This window comes from Crocodylus porosus, unplaced genomic scaffold (genome assembly GCF_001723895.1).
Source record: "Crocodylus porosus isolate Cpor-Errol unplaced genomic scaffold, CroPor_comp1, whole genome shotgun sequence".
NCBI classification, from domain to species: Eukaryota; Metazoa; Chordata; order Crocodylia; family Crocodylidae; genus Crocodylus; species Crocodylus porosus.
Window position 1 is genome coordinate 14799964 of NW_017728926.1, and position 12202 is coordinate 14812165.

The window sequence follows — 12202 nt, forward strand, 5'->3', positions numbered from 1 at the left end:
GCCCCCCGCGAGCGCCCATTGGGGCGCCCCACCGGAAGCGGCGCGGGCTGCCAAGCGCCGATTGGCTCCGGCCGGCGCGGTGACCCCACTCCGCCCCCTTCTGCGGATTGGCCCCGTGGGGAGCGGGGAGGAGGGTTCCGATTGGCGCGCGGAGGAAAAGGGGGCGGGAACTCGGGGGCTGTCAGACGGGAGAGGAGGAGGGTCAAGCGGACGAGAACGAGGCGGAGCTTCCCCTAGCAACAGGAGTGTTGGGGGCGTCGCTAAGGAGGGGCCGCCGCGGGGCGGACATGGCGGACGGGGCGCGGGGCGTGCGGGGCTGCGGCGCCCCCGGCAGGTACCGGCCGGGGCCGATCGGGGAGAGGGGGTTTTGGGGGCGCAGCGGGTGGGGACCGCAGCCCCCCGATTACCGTATTTTCCCAATTACTGTATTTCTTCGCATATAAACTTCCCAGTATACAATGGGAAGGCACAGATCCCCGCGGGGGCGGGGAGCCCAGCACCCCGATTACCGTATTTTTTTCAATTACCGTATTTTTTCAAGTACCATGTTTGCTCAAGTACCATATTTGTTCGCATATAAATGCTTCCATATACAAGGGGGGGGGCACAGATCACCAGGGAGGGAGCCTGGCACCTCAGTTACCGTATTTTCTCAGTTACCTGTTTTCCTCAAGTACCGTATTTCTTCGCATACAAATGCCCCGGTATACAATGGGAAGGCACAGATCCTTGGAGAGGGCGGAGCCCAGCACCTCGATTACCATATTTTCTCAAGTACCATATTTCTTCACATATACACACCCTAGTGTACAATCCCCACCCTGTTTGCAAAGCAAGGAAACCTCTCGTATCATATTTCTCACATATAATGTGCAGTGCAAATTTCCATCAGCTGGTTTCTGGGGTGGGGGGATTGGTGTGTGCCATATGGCTCCTTGTCCTGCCTGTGCCCCTTGGAAGTGGGAGGCTGGGCGCACATGACTCACACATGAACCCATGCCTGAGAGCATGAGTTTGGAAAGTAGAACATCTGGGATTTGAGACTTGCCACCTGACCCTGCCACTACCCACTGTAGGGCCGGGGTCAGTTTGCCTCCCCTCTTTGGGTACGGGCAATCTTATGCCTGTAGCAGCTTCACAATTCATGGCAGAGCTGCACCTGGGAGCCTGCAGCAGCTGTTGCACTGGATGTGTTTCCTGTGCACAAGCCCGGAGCAGCGTAAGTAAAGTCTGTGCCCCCGGTGGGTCAAGGTAAAAGCTGGTGCGGTTTTGTTCCAGGCTGAGGTGCAACCAGCACTTACAGTGTAACAGTGGCCACACACTGCATCGTTGCAACTCCTCCTCCTCCTCTCTGCAAGCTGCCCCAGTGTCACATCCCTCAGGATTGATCCCCTTGTAAGTCACAGAGGTGCCAAGCCGCCTTTTGCACCTTTGAGAGTATTTACAGAGCGCAGAAACGAAGGCAACGCAAGATTGTGTCACGAGGCCTGACCCGGCTCTCTCAGAGCTGGGTTTTCACCCTTCCCACTCCATGGACTTGGGCAAAGCCCTGCCTGTTTGCATGGGTGCGACAGGGCAAAATTCAAGTCCGTTTCTGGCGCTTGGTTTCCACAGAGCCAATGGCTTCCATCCATAGCAACCTGTTTCTGAGGCAGGAGGATTTTGGAGGCTGTCATTGCTAGAGCCTGGAGCAAACACGTTTTATAGATGAGTTTAGCACATCCTGGTGGACACTTTCCCTTGGTTTCAGTATAACTCGCATGAGTGGAGCATATTACTAAATTTAACAAAACCTTTCTCAATTGGGTTAATAACCTTGGTCTAATTCTCAGTTGGTCTAATAAAAGGTGTCATCTCTGAACCAAGAATTCTAGAGTTTGCATAACAAAAACTTTTGGCACTAATCGGCTTCATCTTTCCTTTAAAGAGAAAAGCCAAATGAATTCCTTAGCGACACGCAGAAAACCACCACTACTCATCACCTGAGCCTCCAAGAACTGCAAAAGAGCTGGACACAGCCCAGAGACTGGGAAGGATCTTCGTTATTTAAAGGAGAAATTGGTAGGATGAGATATGAATTGTCATAGTAAAGTTACTGCGTTAGCCTTGGCAACTGTCTTTTTATATAGCATGATTTATCATCTAGGAAAGGCACGCTGCCTTCTTATTTTAGAGTAAAATCAGGAACAAGTGCATTGAGGCCAACTGTGCCAAACAGCGTAAGTGTCAGGGGATTAAAGTCCTTTTTATTCAAGCAGTAGAAGATTCATGTTGAAAGGAAAATTGGTGGCATTTGCACATATCTGACATCAACAGGCATGCATAAAATATAAAGTTCTTTTCAAGCCAAAATTAAACCCTGCTTGTTATACCAGAGGATTTAAAAGTTGGAGCATAATGTTAACTTATTTGAAGTTTCTCTTTTTTATGTACCTGTGAGAATAAGTATAGTTCCAGGAAGCAGGTGGTGCTGGTAGTGGTTCAAAAATCAAGGCTGGGTTCTCTGGAATGACACATTCAGACCCAAGCAGGCCGACACAGAGGTGGCTGCATTCAGTGGTGCAATAGGCACATAAAGCTGATTCTGCAAATGCTGAGTGCTGAGTCTAGTGCTTGCCAGAAAGGGAAGCTAGTACCACTCAGGGTGCATCTACACATGCAGTTAATGCAATGCAATACACTCTGGCACCATTTGACCCAGAGGAAACTGCTCCTGGGCATAGCATCTACACATGCAGCAACTTGAGTCTGGGCTGACCAGGTGCAATTTATGCTCGCAGTCAGCATCCACATGTGCATTTCAGCACAGTAAATTACTCTGCCATTAAGATAGTACTGTCTCTGACGGTACTACTCTGCCTCTGACAGTACTATCTTATGGCAGAGTTAATGTACTGTGCCCTAATACTGTCGCATGTGTAGATTGTGACATTTTACTGCAGAGCCAATTAATCTATTCGTCAGTAAGCACACATGTAGATGCTCCCTTACAGTTGTAAATGCTACACGTAGCAGTAACTGTGGTCTGCATTGGTCCCATTGCACGTAAAGTGTTAGGGATCCTTTGGAATAAAGGCTCCTAGTGAAATACACAGCTTGGTTGTTCTGAAATTATGCTTTAAAATGGCAATGACGCCAAGCCACCACATTCATTTCTCATTTAGATTTCTCCGTTAATTCTCATGGTGTCAGTACTTATCCATGACTGCCATATTTATGATGTATTGAATAATGCCTGCCTGTTCAAGATAGAGCCAAGTTTAACAATAACCATAACCTGTAGTATAATTCTTCTCTTCCAGTAGAATGGTGAATTATATTTTGTGAAGTGCTGTGAGGGCCCCTATCAGAAGGAGCTATATAAGTACAGTGCATTACTATTGGCATTTCCACACCACTGTGGACCAATTGTAACTAATAATTGGAAACAACAAGTATTTTTATGTGCGCTTTCTGAACACCTGCACTTTTTCCCTCCCTAGAAACTCGTTTTTCTCCCTATATGAAGGAGAGTCCCACCATCGACGACTTAGAAGAAAGTTTACGGCAACTTAAAGTTCAGGTGGACAGTTTGGCCTGCAGTCTGAGTTTTAACACAGATCAAGATTATACCCTAGATTCTGGCACTGCAGACAGGTCAGGTCCCTTTAATCTGAAGTGGCCAATGATTCACAATGGGGCCTACACGAAGGCAGACAGTGGAGACACACTGAAGCAACCTGATGAGTCTGAGTGGTTTCTAAAGCCAGCACATTTGATCAGACCTCTGGGAGACTATCCGGCGCTTGCGAGCCTAGGTTTTCCAATCTTCTCCTCGTCACCAGTCAGCCAAGTGGCAGGGCTCCTTGGGAGTGAGATAGCAAGCAGAAACTGTCTGCCGTCTGTGGATCTAGCATCTGCAGAACCATTTCCAAAGAAGCTTGGTGCTCCTCACGTGATAGGAGTCAAGGCCTTGTTGCCCCCTAAAATCCCAGTGAGGGCCCGCTCACCCGAAAGGGTCACTTCTCCCTTGGACAGAGGCAGGTCTCTCTCTTTTGATCGCTTGAGGACCAACCGATCCCATTCATTTTCTCCAGCATCCAAAAGAACCCGCTGGCTCCGATCTCGCTCGCAGTCCCCGAGACCTATCTGGAGACCAAACTCAGCCAAGGCAAATGCCTGTGCCCAGCCTGCACCACACTTCAGCAGGTCCAGGAGGAGCAGAAAGAAAACAGCAGCAACCAGGCAGTCCCGCTCCAGAATATACAAACCAGGAGCCCTGGCGGCCAGGTCCTGCACTCCAGGCAGGATGCCTACAAAGGGGGCACTGAGCTCTTCATGGAGCCCTTACAGTCTGTCCTCTGCTGCTATAGCCTCACCCACATCTCAGGAGATCAATGAAAGGTAAGAAGCCACATGTTGCGGGGAAAGTAAGCTTTCTGTGGGATCCTCCTGTTGGTATAAGCCCAGAACGTTTTACAGAAGTTGGAATGTCTTACTGTTGGTATAAGCCCAGATAACTGCATCGTGTGCCACACTGGTTATGTTCCCAGGATACAGGGTGCTGATTTGTTACTTTGTGGCTTGGTACAACTCTCACCAAAGGCACTGGGAGATGATTCAAAGCAAATTTGAATCAGACCTGTAGTTTATAGATGAAAATAATATCAAAACTTTACTTTTGATTTTAACATAACAGTGCCCCTCACGTGATGTGGTCACCTGCATCACTGGGGGTGGACATTCCTTGCTTTAAATGTGGAAGGCAGTAATTATAAGGATGTCATTGCCTTAGAGCGGGGCCCAAGTGTTAGTGGAGAAAGGCATTACACTGCGTACATTCGTATGAGTTAAGCTTGTGTTGTATACAAGAGACCTAGCACACAGCCATGTAAATAAAAAGTCACCAGATCCAACATGATATGTCTTTTATCACTCAGAAACATACACCTCTCTGCTAGAAAATGCACCGCAACTTTAATCCTAGCCCAGGATAGGGGCCATTGTTCCAGCCATCTCTTCCAAACAGCCCGCCAACATAAAGAGACACATATCCCCCCAGCTCACTCTATTTTTCTCCTTACTGTCATTTGGGGAAATGAGTACTCAATTTGGTTAAGATTTTACAGTCTGGAACACCTTGAAGGGGCCTAGTTTTGAGAAGGTGCTGAGTTTCAAAGTATCAGGCACTTTGATGCGGCAGCCCTGATGAATGCTCAAAACCAACTAGACTAGTCGCTTTTAGAACCATAGGCTGTAGTGTGGAGGGTGCTTTGAACTTTCCCAGCAACGGGACAGTCCTGAAAACCAAAGGGCCTGGTTTATCAGGTTTTTGCAGACTCTCGCAGAAGGTGCTGTGGGGAGGTCCCTGATAGAAATGTCTCCGTATGAGAAAGAGCTGGCGCGCCTCCGGCTGGAGCGCCTGCGTATGGAGGAGGAATGGTTACTGGAGCTGAAGAGGCAGCAGGAGTTGGAACGAACGCGTGGCCCCAAGCCCAAGTGGTAAGTTCTGATCCTTGGCTTGGTAGGCAGGTCAAGGGTCTGGGCTTTGCAGTGGGTTTCTCCATGGGAGAGAGGAGCCCTTGGGTCTAAGGCTCTATGGCTGCTATTGCATATATAAACTCACTTCCCAGCAGTGCTCCAAAAATACATCACCCAGCACATCCTTAGCAGTCCCACTGATTGAGCTGTCTGACTTGGCCTCTGGAACACATCTGCAAAGCACATAGGCAGAAGCAGCCAAGAGACTTGTGCATGCAAGGCCAAGTTTTGGACAGTGCAGACAGTCAAAATGCAGGTGCATTTTATAGGTGACTGTTGGCACCATATGCTCAAAACTGTAACTCCCAACTTTTATTCTACTGCTGTAGGAGCAGCTGCTTAACCAGCAGAGGGAGTATAGAGCTAGCTACCAACCCAAGAAACCAAGGCACCGATAATCAACCTCTCAGAATTCAACCAGAGACTTTGATCTTGTGCTGCCTGGGAAACACAAGAGGGCAAGTCCTGAGAGGAGGAAATCAGTGTTTGCTAAAGAGATTCCAGTCTGGTGGGAATAAAGGCAGAAGGAGAGTGCGCTGAGGCTGCTTGTAGACATTGTGTACTTTCTTTAACCAGTGAAAGCAGTTCACTTTTTACAGTTTTGCTCAGTCTTACCTGAAATGACTCAACTGTATCCCCACCACAGGAGTCATAGGGCCTCCATCAGTGTAACATCAGACTCTGGAGGGGACGATTCTCAGCATGTGGATATTTAGCATTGAGGTTAGGCCTTCTTTAGTAGGCTGGCCAGAGAATCCCAGATAGAAAAGTTAACACCTCTTTTATGAATACTCTGCTGGCCTGACTCGGAATGGGCTTGGAGGAATTGCGGGTGGGGGGAGGGCTCCACGTGACAATGAAAGATTGGAGAAGATCCATTTCTGAGTTGCCTGTTCTTGATGGCTCCTATCCCCTTCTCAGCTTGCTCAGTACCAGTGCTTCTGTTCTCTAGGTATGAGATGAAAAGCTCCCAGTTCCACTACGAAGCCCACAAGAATAACCAGTTGCTGAGGAGCAGTCAGGACCTCCAGTCCATGTATAACTATCGGCGAGAACTGGAGTCAGCATCCAAGGAGTTCCAAGAACATTCGAAACCCACACACTTGGCTTCTCTCTAATAAGAGCTACGTCCCCAGCATTAACCCATGCCAGTGAGAGAGAGACTTGGGGGTTGTGTATTCCAGGAAGTTTGTATGCTGTGCTTGGAGGGGAGGTCACAAGGTGGCAGGAAGGGGTGTTCTTCCAACCCAGTAATCTGTCAACCACTTCCATCCTTGGAGGAACTCTGTTGCCTTCAATACTGAAAGTGGTATGTTAGCATGAATGATAGCAAACTACATCACTAATGCTCTTATCTACCTCTGTCTATAGATCAACAACAATCTATGTGCTGACTCTCTGCCCAGGAGGGAATTTCCCTGAACAAATCATCCCTACTCAGCTTACTTGCAGCCCTCCAAAAACCAAGGAAGAGGGTATGGGGATGGAAACAGGAAGAGGGGAGCAACGCAATGGGAAAGATTGATCCGATAACATAGACATCGGAAGCCAACTTAAAGCCCCATTTGTCAAATCTTACTGCCAGAGATGATGAAAAGTTCAGAGTACAGCATGCCTTGGCTCCAATGTGCTTGCAAATGTTGCAATACCATTCATTCCACCCTCCTGCCTGTGGGCTCCTGCCTTTTAAATGATCATTTCCTCCAAAGTGCAGCCCTAATGAAGTCCCTATGACTTTTCTGCAGGCAGCTTTGTTTTGCCTTTAAGTCTTTCTGTAATTAATTGCTGACAAGTGGAGGATCTAAAGCTATGCTGCTTTCAATGATCACGTTTAAGTGTGAGCATTTCCACACTGCAAGATCTCACAGTGCAGTGTGTGCGGTTCTGGCAACCAAAACAATGGCATAACATTTTAGTTTGCAGTACCCGTGATTTCCACAGTTTCTGAGGAGACACCCCGAGGCCAATCCATCTCTATTCCCAAACCAGCGCAAGTCAATCTGTTTGAACAGCAGCGCCCTGGTTAACAGTTGGAATTTCCATCAGGAGGTCTTAGGACATATTGATTGCTTTAATAAAACTCTGTTGCCACTGGTCACGGCTAGCAAGCGCAGTGGGAATACAGGGAGCGCTTCATTTCTCCAGCACTGGTAACTTATTTGCTACACTCATGGCAAAACTTGAATTATTATGGAGGGGGAGCTGGGAACGGGAGGTGATTTCACAAGGCCAGTAGGGTTTACGAAAAAAAGATAAAAATAAAAAATAAGGTTGCAACAGAGTCTCTTTCCAGCTCATTTTGGTCTGACATAAACAAATGGGCATTGCTCACTGCTGAAAAATCAGTAACTGCTGCTATTACTGTGTCCTTCTCCTGGGAAAGTCAGGGGTTTAACCAGGTGGTTGGAGACTCCAGGAAAGTTACAGAACTATTGAGAATATAGTTACCCTGTTAAACCCCACTCAGATTCATTTTCAGCTGCATTGATCTGTCATGTGCAGTCTGGAAAGATACTTATACATCACTTCTTTTTTCCTAATGGAACCATTAGAGAAACTGACATTTAAAAAAAATTAAATTTACTCTTTTGCTGTTTATCCTGATTTACTTTTCACATTTCATATGCTGGGGCTCCTACATTAGGATCATGTTGCTGGGAGCTTAGAGCTTAACCAAAAGAAATTAAACTTTAATTCAAGTAAAAAACCTCCAAGCATTTCTGGCAGGTTTTATGAAACTTAAAGCCCCCCATAAGACTCACAGTGAACGAAATTACCCGACAAACAGCCTCTTTAAAGCTACAGCAGCTATGGGGGAAAGTGAATGTCCTTACCTTATAAGCTAGAGCATGGGGATGGAGGATCAAGGTAGCTCATTGCTCTCCCATCCCCAGCACTTGCCTTTCTGTACCATGGTTGCTTTGTTCATAAAGGGTGGGTGACAACTGTTCGCATCCTATCGAATGATCCATGGACGAGGAGGCCTGCACACAGCCAAGGCCTTATTGTCACTTATTTGAGTGGTGGGTTGTCCCGTAGAGTCTGAGATACAGGGATTCATACCTATATGTGGGGTGTAAGATTTTCCTTACTAAAGCATTCGGAAGGAAGCCACTGATTATAAAAACCTGGTCCCCCTGATGCGAACAGCAGACTCCAGTTGACCATGGAAGTGGGATTTCAACTGAGGAGTTTTGGTGACCCAAAAGGGTCACCCATGTTACGGTAGTCTCTATAAATATACATCAGCCAATGTTTTCTAACCCGTCCGGTTGCCTAAGTAATAATGTATGTGCTTAACCGTAGGCAGCTTTATTTGAAAATGTGGCCCATTGCTTCTTTGACCAGAAATGGTTCTTTCTCTTTAGTCTCACTAGCCTTTAAACCTGCTCTTACCTTTTAAATTGTAATTGTTCTCTCTTTGTATCAACTTTTTATAGAGATTCTGTGTAAATGAGAAACTTGGATTATTAATAAATATTACAGATTCTACCTCATGAATAACCAACAGCGCAGTGGTCTGGAATTTGCTGATTCTTGAAAGATGAGGCATTAAAGAGCTCTAAAAGAGCCTGTAAAAGTTAGATATTTGACTCTCCCTGACTTTCCATGGGATATGGTCCCATGGGTCTTCTAGATGCTTTTGAAGTCTCACCCAGCGCACACATGCCTTGTAGTCTCTGTTCCTACAAGCCACTTATAGGTTGCACTCAACCACATGAAATGCAGCAATGGTCAGCAGTGAGCAGTGGCATGGAGCCACACTGCAGTCCACATGCATCTCCAATGGTTTCATTCAAACAGTCCAGAATCTACGGCATAACCTTCACATTGCACCTGCTGATTTTCCTGGCTCAGCTGGTAACTCATAACAAGAATTTGCTTTCTATGAGCCCTGAAAACTCAGCTTGGGACCGTAAAGGCCTCCTAGGACTTTCAAGAGCAGGTTGTAATAACATCCTTTGTGAAGGATCACAAACAAGCATTGCTGCCAAGCTGTTACCCTTCGCCGTAGTGCACGCAGCTTCCCTCACCCTTAGCAGCAGCGAGAGGACAAACAGCATCGTATCAGTCAGCACAAAGGGGAAGGGACAAGTCTTGGCCAGATATCATTGTTCTTGGGAGTCTTTCATCCCCATTGTTAGTCTCAGACTGTTTTCTGGCAGGATGCATGCTTCCCACCCCGGCCTGTGGGAATCAGCCTAGTGCTTATACCTCATGAAACTATTGTCTTCTGACCAGTGACAACAGGTGCTCCCTCCTTTAACTCTTTTGTCTCCACCGCTTCACGTTACATGCTTCTCGCTTCTGCTGAACTCAGCAGAAGGAGCTGCCATCTACTGCGCGATGTCCTGGTTCAGGGAGTTCGGTGCCTCCCGTGGGAGAGTCACTGTTTGCAAATGGGACTTCTTGGCTGCTGTGAGGCTATAGTTTACATATGAAAGTCAGATAAAGTTTTGCTTTGAAGCATAGGTGAGCCTGGGGTGCTAAGGTGAGAGCTGCAAGCAGACTTCGCCCCGAAGGAGCAGTTTATTCTGAGCTAAAGGAATCACCCCACCCCCAGCAAAAATCTAGGATTTTTGCTTCCATAATCACCTCTTGTAAATGCGGCACAGGCTGTGGAGCAGAGCAGGAGACCAGGACAAGGCAGCAACAAGGCAGTGTTTGTCTGTGGCACTGGGGAAAGGGCTGGAATAAATCGCTGTTGCAAATACCTGGAGCTGGGGCCAGATACACTGGCCACTCCCTGCAGAGAGTGTAACCTGTTCAGCAGATGAAATGAGGAGTTTCCACTCACATTCCTGATGGAGCAGCATTTGCTTTGTCCAGAAGACCTACAAAGTCTTTACAGAGGCAGGCAGGGATGTCTGCATTGCACAGGGTCATAGAAACTGCCATGTCACATCGCACTAGCACACCTAATGCAGTCTCCAATTGCAGCCAACCCCAGAGGCTTCAAAGACCCCCCACGCGGGCAACTACAGAATCACCGCCCGTACAGGACATTTCTGTCTAGCCCCCTTAATCAGAGCTTGACTTAACCATCTCACCATGGCTGAATCTGGCAGCTCTTGGGCCACATGGCCAGCTACCTAGACAGCCAAGCCCAACTGTATTTGATCCAAAGGCATTTAAAGCGGAGGCACTGCTGCAGCTGAACACCGCCTCAATCCCCTTTGGTCTCCCTTGTCTAAAAGATATGCATACCCCAATATATCATCCGCAGGAACATCCCAGAGATTAAAAACATGTCCAAAGCTATTATTCAGGATGTGCAGAAAAGTGTTTGTAAGCTGCGTTACCACCAATCCTTGTGGTGGTGAAATAAATTTTGAAAGTTGTTACAAATCTTATCTAGGCATTCCTAACGCTTCCCTCCGCGCGGTATGTGAGCACCCAGCCAAAAGTTTGCGAATCTACAGCTTCTGCCCTTCGAAAACTAAAGAGCTAGATAGCTAGTGGAAAGTGGGGGAGCGCTGTTGAAGTTATGCTGATACACACCATTTAAAATTCACTGCCGATACTCTCTCAATTACACTGAGTTACATGGTATCTTAATATTGTACTTTATCCCACTTGGTACATACTTTTGGGGACAGAAAGGGGTTCCTTCTAGTATGCTCTATCTGGAATATTCCTTTGGTACATTGTTCCCACGTCTACCTGCCATAAAGATGTGGATGGAAAGGATTATTCTTCTGTCCCTTCTAATTCAGAGGAATCCCAGCGTTTCTACCTGTAGCTCTCATTGGAAGAGAAGTCACATTTTTATGTACATTTCCTGCATTATAATCCAGGAGGAAAGACGAGTTCCAACTCAACAGCTCTCGTGCTGTATATTTAATTTAATGCCTTCGAAAGGACATGTTACACTGGAGGGGAAGCAAAGTTAACACGTTAGTACATTACACAGGGAGTTGTGCAAATGTAAGCAGTCTCCATCTTACGGTAGGAACGAACAAGATGCTCTTACGTCTCAGAGCATGAAAGCTTCAGGAGGCTGCATCCTTTCCTGGATGTGGGCAGAACCTCTGTCTGCATTACTTGTGATTAAATATGCACATCCTAAGAGAGACACCGGGGTCCTTTAAGCTCTTCCACTGGAGCCAACAGAGACATTTGCCCCTCTGCAAAGGGTCAGCGTGAGGTTGAAGCCTACAAGCCAACGTAAGAGCTCAGCACAAATAAGACTCAATCGGGTCAAGAGCAAAGCTTCCTCTGACTCAGATGGAACAGGATCAGGCCCAGGGAGGGCTTGCAGGGCATATGTCTTTCCAAACATATAGCACAGGTCTAAAATGCATCCCAGGAAGGTGAAGTAAGCTTTACACACGCAATGGAGCAAGCATCCCTAAGGGAATATATGCACATTGGCATGCCCATGGCCACCAGAGAAGTATGTACATCCTCTTATGACCCTGTGCTTTGGATGGGGGACCTGCGCTGATAAAATGGCCTTTGCACTAAGGTACTTAGATAATTGCTGGCAGCCTCTTCCAGACACACCTCCCCGTCCTGAAAGCAACTGACCTGGGCCACAGAAAAGATCTAGGATTTTTGCTTCCATAATCACCTCTTTTAAATGCGGCACAGGCTGTGGAGCAGAGCAGGAGACCCAGACAAGGCAGCAACAAAGCAGTGTTTGCCTGTGGCACTGGGGAAGGGTCTGGAATGAAAACCC

At 47.3% G+C, this 12202-nt stretch overlaps 1 protein-coding gene across 2 annotated transcripts; it reads left to right on the forward strand.

The window, feature by feature from the left end:
• The first annotated feature begins 259 nt into the window (after positions 1–259).
• On the forward strand, positions 260–11835 carry LOC109314407. 2 transcript variants are annotated; one of them, XM_019541570.1, is made up of 5 exons: positions 260–334; positions 1928–2061; positions 3483–4383; positions 5308–5481; positions 6442–11835. In XM_019541570.1, exons 1-5 carry the CDS (start codon positions 288–290, stop codon positions 6470–6472), a joined length of 1287 nt encoding a protein of 428 aa, XP_019397115.1. In that variant the 5' UTR covers positions 260–287; the 3' UTR covers positions 6473–11835. The 2 variants fall into 2 exon arrangements, with proteins under 2 accessions (XP_019397115.1, XP_019397114.1); XM_019541569.1 differs by having other exon boundaries at positions 6473–11835.
• The last annotated feature ends 367 nt before the right edge of the window (positions 11836–12202 follow it).